At 45.5% G+C, this 24,328-nt stretch overlaps 1 protein-coding gene across 2 annotated transcripts; it reads left to right on the top strand.

Annotated features, from left to right (window-relative positions):
• Nucleotides 1-2,637: 2,637 nt before the first annotated feature.
• On the top strand, nt 2,638-23,462 carry Tbc1d7 (TBC1 domain family member 7). 2 transcript variants are annotated; one of them, XM_006972815.4, is made up of 8 exons: nt 2,638-2,776; nt 4,128-4,275; nt 5,231-5,311; nt 9,054-9,241; nt 14,927-15,064; nt 19,348-19,493; nt 21,458-21,587; nt 22,698-23,462. In XM_006972815.4, exons 2-8 carry the CDS (start codon nt 4,164-4,166, stop codon nt 22,782-22,784), a joined length of 882 nt encoding a protein of 293 aa, XP_006972877.1. In that variant the 5' UTR covers nt 2,638-2,776; nt 4,128-4,163; the 3' UTR covers nt 22,785-23,462. The 2 variants fall into 2 exon arrangements, with proteins under 2 accessions (XP_006972877.1, XP_015846544.1); XM_015991058.3 differs by having other exon boundaries at nt 2,686-2,794; nt 22,698-22,936.
• Nucleotides 23,463-24,328: the final 866 nt, after the last annotated feature.

The following is a 24,328-nucleotide window of genomic DNA, read 5'->3' as shown; positions in this document are numbered from 1 at the left end:
CAAGTTCCAGGACATCCATGGCTGTTACACAAAGAAAACCTGTCTCAGAAACCTAGAAAAGACTGAGGTGATGAGCTAGATCATGGTTTTCTGAAACGGTCTAGCACAGAGGAACTAACTTGAGAAGGCCCTAAGGCAGGATGACTAGTAACAGAAGAGGGACTCCAGGAAAAGCTTTAGATACCACTGTGAGGGTTTCGGTGTTTACTTTTGAGTAAAGGGTGGAGCAATGATATGAGGCATTTTTAAAAGGTCATCGTGCAAAAACAGAAAACAGCTTTAAAGTTCATCTCCTCCAGAAGCCTCCAAATACTCAGCTCGTCAGTGGCCACCACACACACCCTTTTGTCTCACATGCCACATCTCTCACTAACCCTTCCATTTTTCTGGTGGCTGCCTCACTCATAGCTCTGTGTCAGAGGTAAGAAAAAGGAGATTGCGTAGGTCATGACTTGCTCCAGGTTTGGATGAAGTGAATACAGTGCTGGAGTAAGGCACCCCTGAAGGGCTGCTACAGCCAGGCTGAGTACCCCAGGATTCAGGAAGTGAAGATGCTGGCAGTCGGGAGTAGCACACTTGTGGGCCAATCACCACACATCCTTTCATTTTAAAATTCAACACCCATCTTACACACGGTGTACCTTACGCGTACATCTGATTTGATTTCTAACTTTCCAGTTTGAGCTGTATCGTGGCAGTCTGTTAAGGTTTTGGCTGTTGACAGGGCACATCCCTGAACCATCTTTTCTCTGGAAGATTTTTTTAAAACCACAGTGGCTTAAACCTTCTCAGGCATTGCTGTACTTCTGAGCCTACAGAGCTATGAAGAAAACACAGAAACTGAAAGTGTTAATTCATTTTAATATTTAAAGAGTACTATATCTGTTAAATCTAATGATGAATTCAAGTTTGTTTTCAGTTCAAACACTGTATTCAATTTAACTGCATTTATCTTCTTATATACATGCATTCTTCTTCTTCTTCTTCTTATTATTATTACTATTATTAATGTTAGCATTTAGGCATCTGTACTGGCCTGCCCCTTAGAATCCTGACAGGATATATCCTCAGCTGCAGCCACTAAGAGCACCCCCTGCGCACATTCGCTGTTTCTTTATAAAAGGCGGGCCTTGCCCACCTCCTGTCTCTTTTCTTTCTCTTCCTTAGCTCTGCCTAGGGGCCGGTCTCTGCCCCCTTCTCTTCCCATTCTCTCTCCTCCTTCAATAAACCTCCCACGTGGGCCGTTGTACGGTGTGACTCCTTCTCGCCGTTTTAAAAATTATAACAATTATTACTATTTGATAGGTGTTTTGCCTGGTGTCCATGGAAGCTAAAGAGGGCACTCCGTCCTCTGGAACTAGAGTTAGAGATGGTTGTGAGCAGTCACAAGGGCGCTAGGACTCTGAAAGTTGAACCAAGAACTCTGGAAGAGCTGCCAGTGCTCTTAACCACTGAGCCATCTCTCCAGCACTCATTTTGATATTTTAACTGAGAAGCTGACTACACAAAGACAATAGCCTGACCATACCTAAAACAGAATGTGACCCACAACTTGCACAGAAAAATAGCTCCTTTTCTAAAACAGTCTAGGAAGCCAGACTGTGGCTAACAATCCAAGAAGCTAAACAGTAGTATGTCCGGGACAGCTGGATCTTCATATTTCCCTAATTTAGTCCCTGCAACTCACTGCCAAACTGGGGAAGGCCAAAGAATATGCTTTCCAAGACAGATCACATAGGATCCTCCAGCTCTGTCCCGCGGCTCCCAGCTTCCCCTGGCAAGCAGCCTCTATTGGCTGCACACCAGGCCAAAAGGCAAGTGTAGGCAACCCCCAGCCCGTCCCCGCATAGTAAGCGCTGAATAAACAGCGTTGCTTATCTTCCCTTGGTCATTGCGCGACCACTAAGTTTTGTTTTTAATTTTTAAACATTTATATGAATGGATATTTTGTCTGGGTACCCGCATGTGCACCATGTGCGTGCCTAGTACTGGCAGAAGCAAGGGGACTTTGGATTTCCTGGATCTGGAGTTAAGGATGGTTGTGAGCCACCCCGTGAGTGCTGGGACTAGAACCCCGTTCCTCTGCAAGAGCAGTAAGTGCTCTCAACCGCTGAGCCACCTCTCCCGCCCCATCACTGAGCTTTTAATAGATGAGGACATTACACCCCTCCCCTCCGTCCCCCGTGCCCCCCCACCATGGACACTGAACGTTTGGGAGAAGCAGTGCAGTGCTATCAATAACCAAAGGCTTATCTCCGATTCTCCATCCAGAGAAGGGTAACAAACACTGCCTGAGGGATCCCGGGATCCCGGTCCCCATAGGATAGGACCACGGCGGCCGGAGAAAGAAGAGCACCCTAAGCACGTATGGCCGGACAGAGGGCCGGACGGCGGGAGAGGCGATCGCTAGACCCCTGGGCATCAAGAGTAAACGCCTGAAAGTGAGAAGGGCAGACGTTGAAACACAAGGGCGCAGAGAGCTTCCGCCCGCTCAGCTCTTGCCAGCTCTACCGCTTCAGTGCCCGGGCGTGGGTGGGGCTTCCTGCAGATGCCCTCTGCGCACGCGCCCTCGGTACGACGTCACGTCCGGCGGCGGGACTTAGCAGCAGCGCTGGGCGAGCTGCCCCCGGGAAGGCTGGAGCCGGTGTGGGTGTCCCGCGGCATCGCTCCCCTCGCTCGCTCCGCCCCGGCGCTTGTGGTTCCGCTTGTCCGCCTGTGGCTCAGCGCGCCCGGCCTGCTCTCCGCTGCCTCCCCAGATCTCTTAGTCTGAACCCCGGTGTGTTTGCGTACAGAGGTGAAGCGTACATAGCCGGGAGAGCGGGGTCTGGGGCTTCACCGGGTGCCGGCACCTTACCCGCAGGTGGAGGCACCTGGGCAGGAGTTGGCAGCATGTCCTTCAGGGCGACGCCTTTGCCATCACAGTGCAGTCTCAGAAAGGCTGTCCGCAGACCACGGGGGCCACGAATGCTTAAAAAAACAAAGTCCAGAGTTTGCATTTTAATGCTTTGGATTTTTAAAAACAGCTATCAGGAGAGCGTGGAACTTTTTAAAAGCAATTCTAAATTGCTTTTTCAAAAATGAATTATAATCCTTCCCATGACAGAATCTGTTCAGATGGTATCTTCCCGACCCAAAGAAGAAGTCCATCCTCCCCTGGTCATTGGGGACGTCTCGGGGGCATTTAGTAGCTGAAGACTGTGTTCTTTGGAAGAATGTTTGCATCTTTAATGCCTCACTCACTAACTAACCTAGTTCGATCTTTTTTTTTGTTTACCATCCGTATCACGAAGACTGTTCTGGAGGAATGATGGGCCTCTGAGATGATTTGAATGCTCATGCCGGGTTTTACCTCGGTGTTCTGCCTTCCATTGACTGTGGTGTGTCTGTCACTTGTCATCTGTCTACATTCCTGACTGCCTTCTGGTTATACTTTAATGCTGTTTATCTGTTGGAGGTTTTGAATTTTGATAATTACGTTTGGCAGAATTGTGTTTACAGTGGAAGAAAAAAATAAGTGGAGGACTTCCCCCCCTCATTTCCCCAAATGCCCGTTTAGAAAGCACAGCTAAGGAAAACAAAAAATGAAAGCCACTAGACTCCTACCTGAAGATAACTGTTGCTAATATTTTGGATGTCCTCTTATGTTAAAAAAAATTGCTTTTCTTGAGCCAAGAGTGGTGGCCCACACATCTTATCTCAGAACTCAGGAGTCAGAGGCATGGATCTCTGAGTTTGAGGCCAGCCTGGGCTACTTAGTGAGATCCTAGTTGTGAGAATTCATACCCTTATTTAGTCCCTTTTACATAACATAACTTGCCTATTTTTCCACTCATCTTTTCTATTCACAAGTTTATAATGGCTACAAGATATGTCATTGTGCTAAGGGCTCTCTTAAGTAAAGAATGAGCCCTAGTCCCTACATTCTACATCACCTTTTTTAGTAGCTTGGATGACAGCTGACTCCTATCTTGTTTTTGATCAAGATGCATGAGGAAGGTGGGATTAGAGTTGTGTGAATTCAAAGATTTAATGCTCTTTGCTTAGGGGCAGGCAATTTTTCATATTTGATTTATTGAAAAGGCAGAGAAAAATCACTTAATGCTTTCCCAATTTTTCTTTGGTTTTAGGCACACTAAAAAAAAAACTCCCTCTAAGAATGAAATATGAGTGATGATTCTCAGAGAAACTTTCGATCAGTCTACTATGAGAAAGTTGGGTTTCGTGGAGTTGAAGAAAAGAAATCACTGGAAATCCTCCTGAAAGATGACCCTTTGGGTGAGTCTTATCTGCTCCAGCTTATTGGTTCTCATCAGACCTGGTGGGTGTTACCAAGTAAATATTACCTTAATGGACTCAAAGCAGTACTTATTACTTGGCTGTAGTTTTTGGTGCAGGGACACGTCAGAGTGGTATAATTTGAGAAAAGTTGAAGATTTTTCAAATTCAATGAGAGACGAAAGGTTTGCAAAGCTTCTTACAAACACTGCAGCATGTGGTGATGCAAAACTTTGGCTGCAGCACTCAAGAGGCAGAGGCAGACGGATCTATGAGTCCAAGGGCAGCCTGGTGTGCATGGAAAGTTCCAGGACAGCCAGGGGGATACATAGTAAGACACTCCCACCTTTAAAAAGAACTCAATAGTATTTTTTTTTAAAATTAAGCCTATATATTTCCTCTCAGTTTCTAGATGTATCACTATGATTTTTTAGGTAAACTCTGCAAAAACTCCAGTTATGGTTTTTCTTTTGTAGAAGATAATTCTTCATTACACATTAACATTTAGTTTATCGTAAGCCAACAGTAATAAAGTATACTGTTACAGTAAAACAGAACCATAGTATAAAAACTTAAGTTGTATGAAGTACTTCTTGTTGGCAGAGCTGGGAATGGAACTCAGGACCTAGCACATGCTGAGATGTGCTCTACCACTGAGCAACACTGTATCCCCGCCCAATTCTGTGTTTGGTAAGAACTGCTGCTGTTGGAGGGGGTGTAGTAGGAGATGCAAAATCCGTGTCTGTGCTGCAGCAGGCTGCTTTAGATAGCTTAGTTGGTAGGAGATGTGGGCTAGCCAGGAGACCACTATGGCCTCTTCCAGGTTTGCTGGTCATGCAGTGGATTTCTCCTGAAGGTATGTCTGAACTAGACTTTCCGTGTGGAGAAGTGGAACTGCACTTTCAGGTGCTGCGAGCCCATGGGACATTTCTAATTGTTCTTTTTCTTCCTTTAGACATTGAGAAGCTTTGCACCTTTAGCCAGAGGTTCCCTCTCCCATCCATGTACCGCGCATTGGTCTGGAAGGTGCTTCTAGGTATGAGTGAATCCCCTGGGAGTGGGGATTCAGTTTCAAAAGTATTGAATGGGATCCTTTGTCATCTTACAGTCAGAAGAGGAGGACTTGCTTAGATTCTTTGCTGACTTTTAGGTCTTCTCCAGAAGGACCAATTACTGCTCACTGTAAAAGCCTTTAGGATAGCGACTTCAGCAGAATTATACTAACAATTACTCTTGGAGTGTCTGCTTATTAGTGGCAGTAGAGAAGATAATATTTGTACCTGAAATAAAGCCTTTGTGCACTCGGGTGTCTGGTGGGTACGTGTGGACATCATCTGCAAAAGTGATGACATTGGGCTGGGATAAAGGAGAACTGGCCATCTTTGCTGTCATCTGGGTAACCAGGAGGAAGACCACGGTGGGCTCCAGTTCTGCATCTGTCCAGAGACATCTGGAGCTAAATTACTTTTAGGTTTTACTTAAGAGTGCCTTGTACTCCCGACTCTCGGTGGTAGAGGTATGAGGTCCTGATGCTAAGGAACTAGCCAGGCTTAGTGGTGAGGGTCTGGATCCCTTTGAGGGTCTTAGAGCTTGAGGCCTTGGGCTGGGCTGTGAGTCTCAGGAAAGCCTTAGTCACAAAATGGGACACTCCTGTCCCCACAAGAGGAGACATATTGACAAAGGATTTGATAATGTGATTTGTTTAAGTGCATGAGTGTAGAGAGTAAAATGGTCAGAGAGTAAGTTCTAAAATAGCTTCCTCAATGGTGTTTCCAGAGAATCGGGTGTTTATTCATTGGTCTGTGCCAAAGTTAATTGAATCAGTCTCTTACTGAGGTACATAAATGCCCATTTATCTTTTGAAATAAAAATTATATGACAGATTTTTTTTTTTAAAAAAAGTAGGATCAGGGTGTTTTTGTTTTTTTGTTTTGTTTTGTTTTTTCCCCGGCCTATTTCTGTGAGTGAATTCCAGAGCTGGGTGTCGAAGTAAGAAGGAGAACTGGATCTGTGTCTGCCATAAGCAGCTAGCTCACAGCATCCCTTTGAGCCCAGGATTCTCACCACCATTGCTGAGCCTGATGGAACATCTAATCCCCATTCATTATCACCCTCCATTTCTTCTTTAAACAGCTGGGGTTTACTAACTAGGATGGGGGTTAAGTATGGAGCTTTATACAGAAGATGAACCATTGCTATTTATTGGGCATCGGTGGGTTCCATCACTAAGTCAAATAGTTTATAGAAATTGTGTACAGTAATTCTAGAATTCCGAGGGAAGTCTTAACTATCCCAGATGGACACACACCCTAGGAGCCTAAAACATCTTGCCTAATGCCTGTGACAGACAAGAAATGAAAGCCCATGTTTGCAGCGCTCATTTGGAGGACAGGAGTCGGGTGGGGTTAGATCACAGACCACGGGCTCCTTTTGTAGTGTATTTACACAGCCTGAGAAGTCTGCAGCTGTCAGTCTGGCCATGCAGTATGGAGGTCACAAGGGAATGCAAGCCATTCTAGACAGTACGCCATGATAGCTTTTGGTTGAACATCTTGGCAGCGTTGGTGCGCTCCTTCATGTCTGGTTGGGTGTGTGTGCTGACCATCTGCAGAATTCATGATAACTGTTTAAGTTTTCCTCAAAGCATTTCCCCCTTGAGTTTTACGTAAAGACTCTATATATAGTCAGCAAAACAAATTCCTTCTAAGGGTGCGGCTTTAGGCAGTTATCATCCGTATCCATTTCTTCTGGGCGTCCTGTGCGTCTTATTAATGAGAAATGTTGTGTCTGTGGCATTTCCTGAGTGCCAAGGCCCAACTGGCTTTTCACCTTGGTTTTTCTTACCTTCTTTATCATCTGGGCCTCGGCTGTTTTCCTGCCGTAGTTAGAGGCAGGAAATGCAGAGTTGTTACAGTAGAAAGGACTCTTCGGAGCCCAAGCTGGATTGCTTTGGGCTCTGGGGATGCTTCCTCTCTGGTACCATTTTAGGGAAATGTCCGAGAGACCTTTGGGGATGAACTCTTAGACCCTGGTCTGATGCTTGACGTTCTGCTGCCTGTTCAACTATAGCTCTGTGGTATAGGCAGATGGGGAGGACATGGAAGTGTGTTCCCTTGACTTCTCTGAGAAGCTGGCACAGAGCCTGGAAGACACACCGAGTTTACATCAGGAAGGGGCACTTAAGCGTGCTTTATGGCCGGGGATTGTTGAGTTTGCCTAACTGCTATTTCCTGGAACATTCTTTAGGATAATTGGTCTGTGGGGTTTTGCATCAAAAGGGAGTCCCAGTCAACTGAACTGCCTGACAGGCATGTGCCAGCTGCTCTTCTGAGTGCTTTATGGATTCCTCTCAGCAGCTTGTAGAAGTAGGTGATGTTATCTGATTTTCATGGGGGCAGAAGATGAGGCGCAGGACAAAGGGAATTGCCACAGATCTTCAAGTCAGTGAATTGTAGTTAGGTCTCTAGCCCAGTGTCTAGACCCCAGAGTCTCTGACTCTGTCCAGCCTCATTACATTAATGGTGCTGGAATCAATAAAGTGAAAAAATAGTTTACACTAAAACTGAGCCTTAACAAGGCATTGTTACCATTCTGCAATCCATTTTCTTTATTGTGCATTGGTGTTTTGCCTGTGTAAGGGTGTCGGGTCCCCTGGAACTGTAGTAACAGACAGTTGTGAGCCGCCATATATGTGCTGGGAATTGAACCTGGATCCTCTGACCTGGATCCTCTGGGAGAACAGTCAGTGCTCTTAATCACTGAGCCATCTCTCCAGCTCCCACAACCCATTTTCTTATGCCAGTACTTGGGGCTCTGATTCTTCAGGAAACATTTGGTGTCGGGCTCGTCTGTCCCACTTCCTGCCTCCGCTAGATGAGGACACAAATGCCCACATTTGTGATAGACTGAAACACTGGTGATAGTCCTGGTACTGGCAGAGCTGAGACCGGAGCCCAGTGTCACTGAAGACCTGGCCAGTCATCTCCCACTGTTTTCACTATGCCATTTACTTATAAAAAACAATAAATAAATACAGACGGAGGTCAATGAGATGACCCCATGAGTGAAAATGCACAAGCTTGGCAGCCTGAGTTCATTCCCCAGAACCATCCATGTAAAGATGGAAGGAGAGAACTGACTCCACAAAGTTGTTCTCTTCCTTCACACACACACACACACATACACACACACACACACACACACACACACACACACACGAACATATGATGTATTCTAAAGCCTAATGAGCCATCAGCATAGTTAAGTAATGATCATAAAGTGTCACAGAAATGTAATGTGAGATGACCTTATTGATGAAGACCATGGGCTTTTTTTCCCTCAGTGATAGGATATTCTGTGGATAAGTTTTCTCATTAATTGAGGGAGAAAAGGATTCAGCACACTGTTCTGAGATGTAGGAAGCCATGTGCCAGAAGTGGGGAGAGGTCCCAGGAGCTACAGGTAACCTCAGCTGCTAGCCATGAGCTGAGTAAACTGTTATTACAGTCGCTGTGGTTCTTGTCTTGAAATCATGTCACATGTTTGTTCAAAAGCTTTTGTGCTGCCATCTCATTTCCTCCTAATCTCAGTGCTGCAGCATCTTGCAAAGCTCTTAACATTTAAGAGAGTTAGAGTGAGACTCTCTGAAAGGGAATCTACATGGTCATTATTTGTGAGTCTCAACTGTGTGGACTGCGTCTCACAGGATTCTTTTCACTGGAGGAGGGATTTGTGTGGTGTCTCAGCATTTGTCCTTGTCCTGTCCCATCTCTCTGTAGGGATCTTGCCTCCACACCATGACTCTCATGCCCAGGTGATGGCCTATCGCAAAGATCAGTACTCTGATGTCCTTCATGCCCTGAGAGTAGTTCGCTTCATCAGTGATGCCACCCCTCAGGTTGAAGTGTATCTTCGCATGTATCAGCTTGAGTCTGGGAAGTTGCCTCGAAGTCCCTCTTTTCCGCTGGTGAGTGGTCATTCTCACTTAACATTTAACTCTACCCTTTTCCTAAAAATTACTTTTTACTTTGTCTGTTAATGTGTTTGCAGAGCTGTGGATCGAACCTAGGTCCTTAGGAATGCTAGGCAATTCCCCTGAGCCACACCTCTCAGACTTTATTCCTGCTAGCTTCCGTTGCATAATGTTTTGCCTTAGAAACTTTCAGTGGTTTCCTATTGTCGGTAGAAAGAAAAATGAAAGCAAAACGAAGGACCTGAGATCTATGGTCCTGAACGATCAATGTTAGTTACTTTAAAAATGTGTTTTGTGTTTGGCACAGTCACACATTGCTTAATGATGGATATGTGTTCTGAGAAATGTGTCATTGGACATTTGCTCATTTGCAAAATCATGTATTTCTGTTTGCTCAAACAAACTCAGATGACTGTGACTTTACTAGGCAGTTTAATCATAGAGGATCACTGTCCTAGTTTAGGTTCATGGCCGACTAAAACGTTATTATGTGATACATGACTATAATCTCAAACTTGAAATACTACCAAGAATGTCTTTATCTTTTTACTGACATTTCCAGTTGTTAACATTTAATGACATCTGCTTTGCTACTTTCCCCTATGTATGCATTACTCTCCCTCCTGCCTTCCCTCCCTCCCTTCTTTAAAAAAAAATTATTTAATTTTAGGTAGGTGTATGGGTGCTTTGCCTACATGTATGGGCACCACTTGCACGCCATTGGATCTCCTGGAACTGGAGTTGCAAACGGTTGTGAGCTACCATGTGGCTGCTGGGAACCAAGCCCTTGTCCCCTGGAAGAGCAGCCAGTGCCATCTCTCCAGCCTCACTTTTGTCTTCTTTTGAGACAAAGTCTCGCTACGTATGCAGCGCAGGCCAGCTTCCAACTCAGTATCCTCCTGCTTCTGCCACACGGGTGCTGGGATTATCGGCGTGCGTTGCCGTTTCCGGCTGTGCACACATACTTCTTTGTATAAGCCAGGAGAGAGCAAGGCTGAGTCCGGAGGTTCCGTTCCTTCAGCGTGTTCCTCGTGGAGACGAGGCATCTGTAGGTGAGCACGGCACAGCTGTGACGCCAGGGAGTCAGCACTGTAACAGCACGCAGTCTGTCCTACAGGCTCCAGTCTTGCTCGCCTGGTTGTTCTAGGGATGCCCTTCATCCCAAATAAACAAAAAGTCTAGCTGCAGATTTGATTTTGGACTGTGAATTACACTGAGTTGCCATGCTGCTGTGGACACCTTTGCTTTTGGACGGTCCTCTGTCTTTCTCTTTCATCCCCTGGACACTTTTGACAGATGTTGGTCAGTGATTTTACAGAAAACCCCTCACCTCGGGTCTGGCGGTGCTCCCTCCTGGTGCGATCCAGGCTCTTCTCTTTGGCAGGGACACCCATGGGTGATGCATCCTCAGTATGCTGGGTCAGGAGGCTCACTGTGGCTTTGCCTCGTGGAACACCCGTAACTTTGATCGATCCTTTGGTGAGGTAGTGCCTGCTGGGTTTCTACTGGGAAGTTATTCTGTCTCGCTTTGTAATCACCATTTCCCTTTGTCGGGGAGACATTTAAAACAGCTACGTAATTATCCTCTTTCTTATTAAGGTTTGGCTCATACATTTGACCATTCTTTGATTTAAATTGTATATATAATATATATATATATGTATATGTATATGTATATGTATATGTATATGTATATGTATGTGTGTATGTATTAGTCTTTCATCTCTAAGTAATTTTGGACACAGAAGAAGGTTGTAAAACAGTACACCACCCCCATACACCTCTGCCTAGAATCCTTAGGTACTGGGTCTTACAAAACTGCAATTTGATGACGAGAACTTACAAATCTACTTTGACAATGGTCTAGGAGTTGAGCCTTTTTGAGATCTTGCTGCTTGTCCCCGATGCCGCTCTTATCCCGGACCCAGTCCTGGATCAACTTAATTGCCGTTCTTGTTCCTAAGCCCACTGGTCTTCAGACTCATTTGCTCTTCCATGAGCTTGGCACTTTTTTATGTTTTGTTTTGTTTTTTTTTTTTTTTTTTAAGATTTATTAATTTATTATGTATACAGTGTTCTGCCTGCATGTGTCCCTGCAGGCCAGAAGAGGGCACCAGATCTCATTACAGGTGGTTGTGAGCCACCATGTGGTTGCTGGGAATTGAACTCAGGACCTCTGAGGGCTCTTAACCACTGAGCCATCTCTCCAGCCCGACCTTGGCACCTTTGAAGAGCATGAGTCTCTTCGGGATTTCTCCATTTGCCTGATGTTTCCTGATGACTAGAGCCTGGGTGTGCTTTATTGACAGGATAGCAAGAGAAGTGCTGGTGGCCGCGGTCACTCGGTGCAGGCGCTGCCTGCAGGTCCCTCCCTGTGAGCTTACTCTTCATAATTAGTGAGTAACTCGTGCAAAGGAGCTCGGGGGGTTTTCATATATATAATATGTATGTGTGTATATATGTATATACATGCACAATATATGCACACATCTACATACATATGTGTACACACATACTCACATATATATGTATACACATACACACACATATTTTCCTTCCTTCCTTCCTTCCTTCCTTCCTTCCTTCCTTCCTTCCTTCCTTCCTTCCTTCCTTCCTTCCTTCCTTTTTTTTGTTTTTGAGGAAGAGTCTTACTGTGTAGCCCTGGCTGGATGGGCACTCATGATGTAGACCAGGCTGGCCTGGTCTTGAACTCACAGAGCTCCATCTGCCTCTGCCTCTTGCATCTTGGGATTAAAGGTGTGTGTCACCTGCATGGAATTTGGGGGCTTGTAAATACCCTCCCTGTTATTATTATTATTGTCTAAAATATTTTTACTGCTCTGGTTGCCAAATGGTGAGTCTCTAATTCCTGAATTCTTTCTGCACCTGTTAGCTGCATCTGTAAGAGTTTCCCTTTGCATTTATTTATTGATGTCATTGTGGATGTATGGAGCCTATAATACTTCATTGCCATTTTTTCTTTTGATGTTCAAAAGGCTCCAGCTTCAGCCATAGGGACCCCTTTCATCCGACGCCTGTGTCTGTTTGATACATTCACTGTTCTGAATGTTTCCTGACCTTTTCTCACAAAAAGAAGCTCCAGGATCGGCTTTCACTTCCTGTGCTGCAGCCTTGGCCTGAACCTTTGTTTCTGGTCTCCTGGGCTGTTTGCTTTTAGGCTCACTTAGTAGATAAAAGTAGAAAATAGGCATGAGTATGTACATACATCCATACGTATTCATGCCAAGCTGTCTCTCATTCTCTCTCTCTCTCTCTCTCTCTCTCTCTCTCTCTCTCTCTCTCTCTCTCTCTCTCTCTCTCTCTCTCTCTCTCTCTGTGTGTGTAAAAAAATAGAGATGCTGCTGGGCGTGGAACCCAGAGCATCATGCATGCCAGACAAGTGCACTACTGCTGAGTTATACCTCAGCCTTTCTATATTAGTCTGTGTCTCTCTGTATTATAATCAAAATCCTGGGTTCATGATGATAAGTCCAATTCCAACCCAGTATTACAAGTTCATTTTAGCCTTCCCTAGGACAGCTGCAGATATTAAAAAATTCCCATTATCCTGAGGTATTTGCTTCTGGCTCATGATCCAGCCGATGTTGTCAGCCATTCCTGGTGACTTTATTGCAACTGTCTAGGTATTTTAATGAAGGTTTAATTTATTTGGCTAAAACAGGATGAAATTTTCAAGCAAGGATTTGTACAAAAGTTTTGATTATCTACAAAATTTGTTTTTAATGAAGATTAGGCTTTGTACCAAGTGTAACATCACCCACCTCTAACCCAGTACTCAGAGGCTGAGAGGGGGCTCTTGAGTTTGAGACCAGCCACATAGTGAGATCTTGCCTCAAAAAAATTGACTTATTTTATATATGTCTTATTATACATATTATATTTGTAGAAAGTTAATAGAGTTCCTGTGACAAATTAGCACTAATGAAGGCCATCCATTCACTCTTATCATTACATTTGTGAGGAGGCAGTAGAGCCCCAAATGTTAATGCCATCTAGGACAATCTCATCTTCCTATTCCTCAGCATCAGCACTGTGACATTGATAGTACCACAGGAGCTCTGTGGTTCTGGGACTGAATCTGTGGCCTCTTAGGTGCGAGGCAAATGCTCTACCACTGGGCTACATCCTTTATTTTACCTTTTACTAAGTTATCCAGTTGCATCCTTTATTTTACTTTTACTAAGTTGCCCCATTGCGGTCCTCCTAGTTTAGCTTCTGGAGTAGCTGGGACTACAGCCCATACACGAGAAGGGCTGTGCGTTCTTGAATTACACATCAGATAAGGTTAGCGACTCTGTTAGTGTAAGCGTTCTAAGCTCTAGGCATGCCCTCCACTCGTCCCTGCCCACTGGTCCACGAGCCCAGACCTTCCCTGCAGTCTCAGGTGCTCTTGCTGTCTGAATGTGGTGTCTCCCACCTTTCCCTATACAACCAGCCCCTCTTACACTGTTATCTGGGCGTAAGAGCATGTGAGTGCTCAGCTGGACACACTTGGACAAAGGGCATTGGTATCCCCTTGACCTGTCAGAGTGACGGGGAGCAGCCAGTGACATGCCATCTGCAGGGTCACCCAGGCCAGGCCTAGGACCGTGGAATCCCTGGAGATTCTCTCTTCTTCTCGTCCTTTGTGTCCTCCAGTACTCTGATAATGTTTAGAGAAGTACATTTCCTTTAATCCTAACTCTGTGACTCTTGCATTTTGTGGATATTACAAGCTAAGATTGAAAGAAAGCCTAAGATTAAACTGCTTTTTATTAAAACAGGAATTTTGATTTAGCTTGGGGCTTCTCAGGGAAATAGAAAGGTATTTCTTAATTTCCTTTCAATTTTAAAAGTATCAAACTATGAAAGCCTAGATAAAAATATAAGGTTTTTTTTCATTTTTGTTTATTTTTGTTTTTGTTTTTGCTTTTTTGAGACAGCATTTATCTATGTATCCCTAGCTGTCCTGGAGCTCGCTCTGTAGCCTAGGCTGGCCTTGAACTCACAGAGATCCTCCTGCCTCTGCCTCTTGGCTGTTTTTTTTTTTTTGTTGTTGTTGTTGTTTAGTTGGTTTGTTGGTTTTTGGTATTGGTGGCAATGTTTGAAAACAAAATAACTTTCTAAACAGAGTTCAGTTTTAGAAGATTCAGAGGGTTTATTTTCATGTTTGAATATGAACAGATCTGAGAAATGTCACTCTCCTGCTCCTAAAATTCTGATTCTGGGCTGTTAAACTTTTAGGTAGAACAGCATTCTAAAGCTGTGTATGGAAGCTTTTGTGGAAAGCAGTGTTTTGTGAGCCCATTGGGAGTCCCCGGTATTCATAAGCCGGGTCCTGCACGTATTCCTAACTGGTTTGTGTCATCTCATCCCCTTGAAGGAGCCCTGGTCTAGCGTGGAGACTGGCTGGGTGGAGAGACACCCTGCCTTGCCTGTGGTTGCAGCGGACCCCACCCGAGAGCCAGCTGCTGTTCAGCCACTCTGACTGCCATGGTGCCCTGTAGCTGCCCGTCCTTCCCTGCTCTCTCCCGCTCTTCTCCTTTCTGACTCGCTACCTTCTCATGCCTCCCTGATTTATGAATGTGTCCTCTTCAGGATGCAGTATTACATTATCAGGAGAGAAACAGATCTTCCCCTCTGCCGCCTCCCTCCTGAGCTTTCTCACTGATCTTTCAGGAGCCAGAGGATGAAGCCTTTCTGGCCATCGCTAAAGCCATGGAAGAGATGGTGGAGGATAGTGTCGACTGTTACTGGATCACCCGATGCTTTGTGAAGCAGTTAAACAGCAAGTTCCGGGACTCTTTACCTCAGCTGGTAAGGAAGGGGTTTTGTTTTCGTTTTTGTTTTTTTGAATGGGAGTGTTACGGGGAATAAGCAGTGTCAGGACACTCCTACCCCAGTTGCTGCAGCTGTGGCTGGGGGACCCTCTAGAGTAGCTTCGGCAGATGTTTTCTGCAAAGGCCAGAAAGTGTTTCCCATGGAATGGGCCCCGTGTCTCCTTTGCAGCCACCGGATCTGCAGTTGGAGCACTGCCGGGTCTCCGGGGGTGGGCTCACTTGCAGACCCACCTGCTCCAGAGTAGTCCTGACCCTGGTCCAGACCCTCTGGCTTGTCTAGCACGGTCCCTCTGTTAGTTAGGGTTTCTGTCTGCCCAAGTGTATGGAAGGCCTAAGTGATGGGACCTTATTCCCACATAGCATCAAGTCCAGAGCGAGGGCAGCCAGAGCTGGTGGATGGGACTCGAGGCTCCTGTCATTTTGTTGCAGCATGCACATATGTACACACATATACATATGAACACATGAAATGAATTACTTCTACATGAGCCCTACCTTTTGTTTGTTTGTAACTCAGTACTTGGAGAATTTCTAGGCTCACTCAGATAAACCAGTGGCTTTCAGTTCTGACTTCCTGTTAGTACACCAGAGATCTGAAAAATTTCTTATCACCTTTCCTCTTCCACCAGACCAATGAAATCATAGTCTCTTGTTTGGGGCCCAGAATTCTAATGTTTCAAAGCTCAAAGCCTTGGGCAATTCTGATTGTAGCTAGGATCGACAGCCTCTCATTTAGAATCGCTTTTCCTACATAATTACTCAGTGTTTCCGCTTAGGAATTTGCTGTAATTAAGTCTAATAGCCCCACACTGACAATAAACAGGCCCTTGCTCCTGTGTGTGTGTGTGTGTGTGTGTGTGTGTGTGTGTGTGTGTGTGTGTGTGTGTTTGTGTGTGTGGCTATGTGGAGGGTGTCCTGGTTTGGGCAGCTTTACATCTTGACCTGGCAAGCAGGTCCTGAGCTTGTCTGCTGCGCAGGTACCAGGCTCTCAGTCTTGTCCTTCAGGCAGGGACTCTGCCCTCTTTCTCTGTCTGCACAGCAATGAGCAGCTCTACAGATTTCTATTGTTTTCTTGGAGAGAGGGGGAGAGAGAGAGAGAGAGAGAGAGAGAGAGAGAGAGAGAGAGAGAGAGAGAGAGAGAGAAAGAGAGAGAGAGAGAATGAATGTGTGTATGTTTTGAGGTAGAGTTCCATGTAGCCCAGGTTAGCCTTGAACTTGCTATGCACCTGAGGATGACCTTGAACTCCTGACCCTCTTGGCATGCCCCACCACACCTGACTTTTTCTTTGTGTCATCAATATGCTCTGCATATTATCCTTTATGTATTAATATGATGACTGTACTTTCTTCCCGTTTGCTGTTTAAAGATTGTAAACTTCATACATTGATGTCTCTCAGTGTTTTCTTTTTCCATACTTTATATTTTCTTTATATATTTCTTGCCAACTCCACAATTGATAAAACATATTTCTTTAGATGGATGTGGTGACATATACCCATAATCCTGACACTCAGAAGGTTAAGGCAGAGGATCAGGAGTTCAAGACCAGCCTGGGCTATATGAAACCCTATCTGAAAAAAAACCAGAACACCTTCCTCCCCTGTATTTTTTTCTCCTGACTTTTTAAAATGCTCCGAGAGTTGAAGCTTAGCTGTGACTTGTCTGCCTTGATCTTTGACTGATGTCAGACGTGGTGGACTTTACTTCTCGGTACCTGTCTATAGCAGCATGGGCTCTCCCAGCACCCTGGTCTCCTCTTCATCTTGCTTAGAGTGTCAGGACCACTTTTATGAATGAGTTACTTCATTTAAGCACGTAGGTCCGTGTTTGCAGACGAGGACACTGAAACTCAGAGAAGTCCATTGCCCAAGGTTACACAGTGACTGCCCTAACTCCTGTTTGTGTCATTCATTATCAGTAGTGTTACATTTCACACTGTTTATTTATTTACCGGTTCACCTTTTTTTTTTTTTTAAACAGAATCTTGGGGCTTCACACGTCTAGGCAAGAGCTCTGTCACTAAGCTGTATTTCAGCCCTTTGTTTTTGTTTGTCGAGAGCAGCAATGGGGGGCTGAGGTGGGGGCTGAGGTGGGGGCTGAGGTGGGGTGAGAGAAGGAGAGGCCTTGGAAATGGAGCCCAGGGCTTTGCTACACCCTCAGCTCTTCTTCACATTTTATTTTGAGACAAAGTCCTGCCAAGTTGCCCAGGCTGGCTTTGAACTTACAATCTTCTTGCCTCAGCCTCCACCACAAAGCACAGACGGTAGGTTCTTGGTACAGCCAAGTCTCTATCACCTTGTTCCGACATCATTTTATACTTTTGTGATCTGCCTAAACAGATCTGTTCCCACGAAGTATAGGCTGCTTTATAGCTGTGGGAAGAGTGCAGGCCACAGTGCCCGGGTCTGGGGTGGAGCCAGCGGTGAAATGCTTACCCAGCATGCCAGACTTCCGTCTCCAGCCGAGCCGTAAAGGGGGTGGGGGAGCGGTAGAGGGCTGGCTGAGCAGTTAAGAGCACTTGTTCTGGCAGAACAGCTGGATTTGGTTCCCAGCATTCGCGTGGCAGCTCACAACTGTCTGTAACTCCAGTTTCAGAGACTCTGATGCCCTTTTGACATACGTACAGGCAAACAGTCACACACAAATAAAACAAGCAACTCTTTTTAAAAATTTGGAGTAGATAATTGCAGCATAAAGAACGGAAGAAGATGGCGTGCTCCTGAGACAGCGAGTGGCCTGCTCTAGTGCTCTGCTCCCTGGGACCACGTCACAGTTTCTTCCAGGCTTCCCAGAGTCCAGCCCTCTGACAAGGTCTCTCACTGCCAGGGAGCTTAGAAGCCAGTTTTATTTTCTTCATTAAGAATTTAGAGTTGGGGGCGGGGTTGGAGAGATGGCCCCGTGGGTAAGAACATTTGGTGCTCTGACAAAGACCTACATTTGATTCCCAGCACCCAGATGGCAGCTCACAACCACCTATAATTCCAGTTCCAGGGACTCCGATGCCGTCTTACAGTTTTTGTGGGTAACAGGCACACACATGGTCCACAGACATGTATGCAGGCAATCTTATGTGGAGAGAAAGGGACAGGTAGATAGCTCATTGGGTAGAGGCCCCCGCTACCAACCTAAAAAAATGTGGCTACCCTAATGAAAGAAGGTGCCTTTCCTTAAGTGACTACAAGGGCAAATCGGAGAGAGGAGGAGCTGCCTTTGTTCCATACTGATGAAGCTGGCCAGCTTGACTGCATCCCTGTCTCTAGGGTTATCTCAGGGGAGAGAGGCTGCTGGACAACCCAGCTGCTATTCCCAAGTGGAGCTGCTTCTCTCTTCTAGAACATTCTCACCCATATTATGTTGGGTACAGAGTTTGTTCCTCTGGCCCTCCCTAATGTCTTAGCCTCCTTGGTACTGGAGGCCAATGCAGACTAGTATGGTCAGTGTGTGTGTGTGTGTGTGTGTGTGTGTGTGTGTGTGTGTGTGTTTGTACTATTAAAGGGGGTTGGGTGTCCTCTATCTTTTCCCACCTATTCCTTTGAAGTAGCTTTTCTCCCTGAACCTGGGCTTGTGTTTTCTTGGCTGGAAGCCAGCATGCTCTTGTGATCTTCCTGTCTCTGCCTCTCTTGGGAGCTGGAGTTACAGCCATGCATGGGATGCCTAGCCTGTTACATGGGTGCTGCCATCTGAGCTCTAGTGCTCATGATTAGACAGCAGAGGGGCAGCTTCTCTAGCCCACACTTTCGGCTTCTTGAGACAGGCTCTCCTATGTGGCCCAGGCTGGCCTCAGACACCCTTGTTGTACCTCAGAGTCTTGAACGCTGAGGTTAGATGTTTGCTCCACCTCAGCCATCTTTCTTTCCCCTTTTCATCTCTGTATGATTGGTTGCTCCAGATCACCCAGTATTGCCGCGGGCCTGTCGCACCTTTCCATAATACTTGACTCTTGCTTCAGATTCTGCTTTAGCTGTTGAGCTGATTAGTGCAGTACCAGGGTGACAGCCATGTCATTCTGCCTAGTTATTGTCCTGTGGGATGCGCATAGGAAGAGTCCTGCATCCCGAGAAAGCCCTCAGGTCCAGTGTGGTCACCCTTCTCAGTACTAACCAAAAACTGTTGTGTCAGGACTGACTTGATGGCTCTCAAGTTTTGTCTTCTAGCACTTTCTGTTACCCAGCATGTACATTTTTTCTGCCTAAGTTTGCAGCGTGAGGTGATATTATATCACAGGAAATGAGTAATCATTTTTGCTATGTAATCTTTAGCCCAAGGCCTTTGAACAGTACTTGAATCTGGAAGATAGTAGGCTGCTGAGTCACCTGAAGACATGTGCTGCGGTGTCCAAACTTCCTTATGATCTCTGGTTCAAAAGGTGCTTCGCGGGATGCCTGCCTGAGTCCAGTTTACAGAGGTACGTGTTTTTCCCATTGCATACAGGCAGTTTGGAGTCAGAAAGAGTTCCTGGCCCTTCTGTGATCATCCCTTTAAATTGGAGTTTGTTTCAGAACAAGAAGGCGATTCAAAGCTACATTCCCTAGCAGTTTCTGTAACTGTGATGTGGTTCTCCTTGTTGTTGAATGCATGTCTACAAAGATTGTGGGCCTCTGTGTGGTTGCTGTGGGACAGTGATATCTGAAACAATGTGGGCCTGCATGCTTCTTTTCTAGACAGGTGTTGGTTCCTGACAGACAGGCGCCTTCGTATTTCTTAGACATTTCATGACATCCTCAAAAGAGCTGAAGGCTGTCAGAGACAAACTGTGTTTCTCCAGTCATTTTGATACATGTTAAGGGTATTTCTTAGTTCTAGCCCCACAATCCAGGTCCTTGTGATGTTTTGAAGAAAGGAAGTCAGTATATAGAGAGCATTAGAAGAAAATGTGTAACTTAGCATACAGAGTCTAATACCAACTTCAAAAGTTATAGGAATTATCAAATGATTATTTTAGAGTAATAGTAGATCAAGGACTGGCTCCTGGGTCTTGGGAAGGGCTCAGTGGGTACAGTTGTTTGCTGTATAAACATGAAGACTTGAGTTTAGATCCCTAGCACCCATGTACAAAGCCAGGTGTGATGGCGTGTCTGTAAACCTAGCACTGGCAGGTGTCTGTGGAGACAGGCAGGTCCTTGGTGCTCACTAGACAGCCAGTCTAGCCAACTGTGAGCAGGAAGTTCAGTGAGAGACTATCTCAAAAAATAAAGTGGAATGTTGTGTGATATTCTGATTGTGTTCTGACAAATAAAGCTTGTCTGAAGTCAGAGGGTGGAGCTAGCTACTGACCATAGAGGTTTGGAGGACTGAGGACAGATAGCATACAGGAAATAGTAAGGCAGGGCTGAGAGAGGATCATGGCCTTTCTGGATGGAGGAATAGAAGAGGTAGGAAGCAACTGGTAGCTGTTCCCAGTTCTCTGATCTTTTAGGTTCTTACCCCAATGTTTAATTCCCGATTTTTATTGATAAAGACTAATTAAATTAAAGCTTCTTTTGGCACCCAACATGGGGCACCATATGTAATTGGAGTTTTCCTGTCCTCCCTTCCAGTTCTCAATTAACTGACTCAGAGGCTGAATATAATTTATAAATGCTCAGCTGATAGCTTAGGCTTGTTACTAACTAACTCTTACATTTAAATTAACCCATTTCTATTAGTTTATGTATTGCTACGTGGCTTGTGCTCTACCTATCCTCTAGCATGTCTTGCTTCCTGGGTGACTGGCTGGTACCTTCTGACTCTGCCCTCCTTCTTCCTAGCATTCTCAGTTTGGCTTTCCTTCCTAACTTCTGCCCAAGTACCAGCCTGTCAGCTTTTTATTAACCAATGAGAATAATACATATTCATAGTGTAGGAAAGGATTGTTTCATAGCAGTGGAACACAATAGAGGGAGCTACCCTACATCAAACCCAGTCTCGGCAAGTGTTTACACATATGTGCATGTGTACCTAAACACAGGCATGTTGCATACATACTCATAAAGAGCCTTTGGATAAGTTCAGAGAACCTATTCCCGGCTCACTGGCAATGAAATGACTTCGCCTGACATTTTGTTGTCCTGAGGTGTGTACTAACCATGCTGGCATTACATGACCGTAGCAGGATTCACACCCTGGTTAGGCCTTTCTTTTCCTTCACTATCAACTTCGCAGCAGGCATTTGGAACACTCAAACACAGCAGTAGCGTTAAGTGAACTCCACTTTTCCCACATAAAGCTATCCTATCTAGAATCTATCATGTTGTTGACACTGAGTGTTTCACAGTTGTTCTCTGAAACATGTACTTAAAATGAGTGGAATTTGATTTTATTTTATAATCTGAGATATCTGGTAACATCAATTTTGCACTCCTGTAATTTGGTGAACTCTCTGTTTTGTAGGGTCTGGGATAAAGTTGTAAGTGGATCCTGTAAGATCCTAGTTTTTGTAGCAGTAGAAATATTATTAACCTTTAAAATAAAAGTCATGGCATTGAACAGTGCGGAGAAGATAACCAAGTTCCTGGAAAACGTGAGTGCTTTATCTCCTTGGATTTGGAATCTGGAAATGAAGGCAGCCTGGCAAGCCAGATTTTCCTATTGTGTTATATTAATAGCAAGTTTTTACTCTACAAAAGCATTTTGTTATTGTTGATTTGAGATTGTGATTTATGCTGTAGCTCATACTGCCTGGAACTCTCTATATACCCCAAGCTGCCTCCAGTTCTTGATAATCTTCCTGGTCCTGCTTCCTGGATGCTGGGATTACAGTCAAGCATGCCACTTATGGCAAAAAAAAAAAAAAAAGTTATTTTTCCTTAACAGCATTGCTGTCCCCCCCCCTTCTCTTTGCGGGGGGGGGGGGGGGGGGGGAGGGAGTGTTGGTCTGCACAGCAGGCCTCTTACTCACACTCCCCTGTGTGAGTGTGGTGGGGTAGAGTCTCCTCCCCAGAGAGCACAGCAGGAACAGGAAGCAGTGTGAATGAGCTCTGTTGGGGGTTCCCTAGGCCTTTTCCTGCTGCTGGTGAATTCCCAGCTGGGTCGGTTAATGTGTAATGCGCCTAAGTATTATTAGTGCTTGCTGAAAAAGGCCTTAGTGAACCAGCTCCTCCTCCCTCTTAGAACATTCTCTCCTGGGTAAATAGTAAAGAGATTGAGCCTGCAGAGAGCACTTTATGGAGCAGACTCAGAATCCCCCCCACCCCCTTTAATTAACCAGCTTTAACATGGGAAGTGTGGCCTGGTAAATAAGAGATAAGTGAATGTGTATGTGTTCATTAAATGAATCATCATCATTATACTAATTAGTGGCCAACAGTGCTAGGCATGTGCCAAGCAAGAGCTATCTTCTGTCACCCTGAGAACAGCTCTGTGAATTTGGGCTGTTGGTCCCCTGTTTAGAGATCAGTGCTAGACCTTAGGCAGCTGAGTCCTCGTCCAGGGCCAAGTGGTGAGTGGACAGGGAAAGATTACCTGGCACCAGAGCTACTCAGTATGTCCCTAGGAGCACTGAATCATTCCAAATCTGCCATCGCCTTCCAAACCCAGAGAAAGCTCCATGGAAACAGGTCTGTCACAGAAGGAGAGATGATCCTGAGCAACAAACACAGACATTTCACTTGGATTTCCTTGTTTTTCACAGATTCCTCAGGACAGCTCAGATGCTATCGTGAGCAAGGCCATCGACTTGTGGCATAAACACTGTGGGACCCCAGTCCATTCAGCCTGACAGCTGTGAGGTCGTGGACAGTCTGCAGACCCTCCCCGAGCACACTGTCCGCATCACTTGGTCTACTAACTGTTTAGAAATGGTAATCTTGCAGTGGTGCTCAAAATGCAAGCCCCCCCCATCCTCTACTCAGTAAAATAATTTAATCCCAATGCCTGGTGCAGTGTCTCCTGGTGACGCCCACATGCAGCTCTGGGATGGTGTGTGAAAGGGTGGTTAGGAAATCCTCCTGGTGCTTGGGCGGCTGAGGTTAGGTGCAGCCTGGGTATGCTAGGAAGGACAAGTGAAGCCCTGCCTGCCTCTCATGAGCACACCGTACCCAGGCCTCTTTCTGGAAAAAGAACAGCTTTCTTTTCTTGGCGCCTCGGATTTGGCTTTTGCCTTCTGTTGACCTAGAACTTGTGTAAGTGTAAGCCGACGGCTTTCTTATGCTCTGTCTTGCTAAACTGGCTGAAAAACAGTCCTTGTGTTTTCTTACATGGTCCCTGCTCCTCTTTCGCCAGCTGGACTGAACTTTTTTTTTTTTTGAGACAAGGTCTCATTCTATACTTTGCTTTCTGGAACTCATTATATAACTGGCCTTGAACTCCTGGCAGTCCTCCTGCCTCAGCCTCCTGAGTGCTGGGATTACTGGCATGAAGCTTTTATCAAATAAAACACCTCTAAATTTACCTTCTAGGAGAGAGTACTTGCTTGATATTTGTGGGTCTCTTGGTGTTTTCTCCAAATCATTAGATGTCAGGTGGACTTCCCAGCACCCTCTGCCACCACAGAATTAGGAGACATGGCAGGCTAAGGTTAGTAACCATGATCCTCAGGCCATATTCTGTCACATAATGGTCACCCTTCATGAAGTGTTGATGACTTTGAGACCAGTGAGTGAAACGGGGCCCTTGTCTCAGACTTACTCAGCTCACGGTCCTGCCAGAGTGTGGAGAGTAAATCAGAGTTTTTGTACCGTCCTCCACCTACACAGTGAGGCAGGGAGATGATGAAATTATGGCGTTTACTCCTGAGAAGCCAGTCCCTCCCTAATGTGTGACAGCTGCTGACAGAGGGCTGAGAAGCAGTGGAGCTCCTGAGAGCAGCTGGTCAGTGTGCAGAGTACCAGACAAAGGCAGTCTTTAGAAACGACCAGCAGCTCCACGCAGAAGAAAACCCTCTTAGAACAATTGCCACTTGCAGTGAGCACTTTAAATGATTCTCTGCCAACCATTTATTTGGGAACCACTCCAGTAACATGATGAACTTTCCCCAAAGTTTCACCCAGGGAAAAACACATGCCCCAATTTCTTTCTTCCTAGTTGTAGAGAATAGGTGAAATTCACAGAGACGAATAAAGAAACTGTGTTCCTTCTCTGTGTGTATTCATGTGTGTCCATGTATGCAGAGGCCCAAGTCAGTCTCTGGTGGTGTTCTTCAGGAGGATCATCCACCTTGGTTTTTGAGACAGGGTCCCTCATTGAGACCTGCGACTTGCCTGTTAAGTAAGCTAGGCTAGATGGATTTGCACGTGTCCACTGTCCAACCTAGTCTGGTGTCCA

The sequence above is a fragment of the Peromyscus maniculatus genome, chromosome 5, assembly GCF_049852395.1.
Source record: "Peromyscus maniculatus bairdii isolate BWxNUB_F1_BW_parent chromosome 5, HU_Pman_BW_mat_3.1, whole genome shotgun sequence".
Taxonomy (NCBI): Eukaryota; Metazoa; Chordata; class Mammalia; order Rodentia; family Cricetidae; genus Peromyscus; species Peromyscus maniculatus.
Note: the sequence above shows the minus strand (reverse complement) of the source record. Positions and strands in the feature narration are given on the sequence as shown.

Coding starts and splice junctions, on each gene's coding strand:
- Tbc1d7 (XM_006972815.4), top strand. CDS start 4,164: ATGAGTGATGATTCTCAGAGAAACTTTCGATCAGTCTACTATGAGAAA. Junction 19,494..21,457: donor CCTGAGTCCAGTTTACAGAG/GTACGTGTTTTT, acceptor TCTGTTTTGTAG/GGTCTGGGATAAAGTTGTAA. Junction 21,588..22,697: donor TAACCAAGTTCCTGGAAAAC/GTGAGTGCTTTA, acceptor TGTTTTTCACAG/ATTCCTCAGGACAGCTCAGA.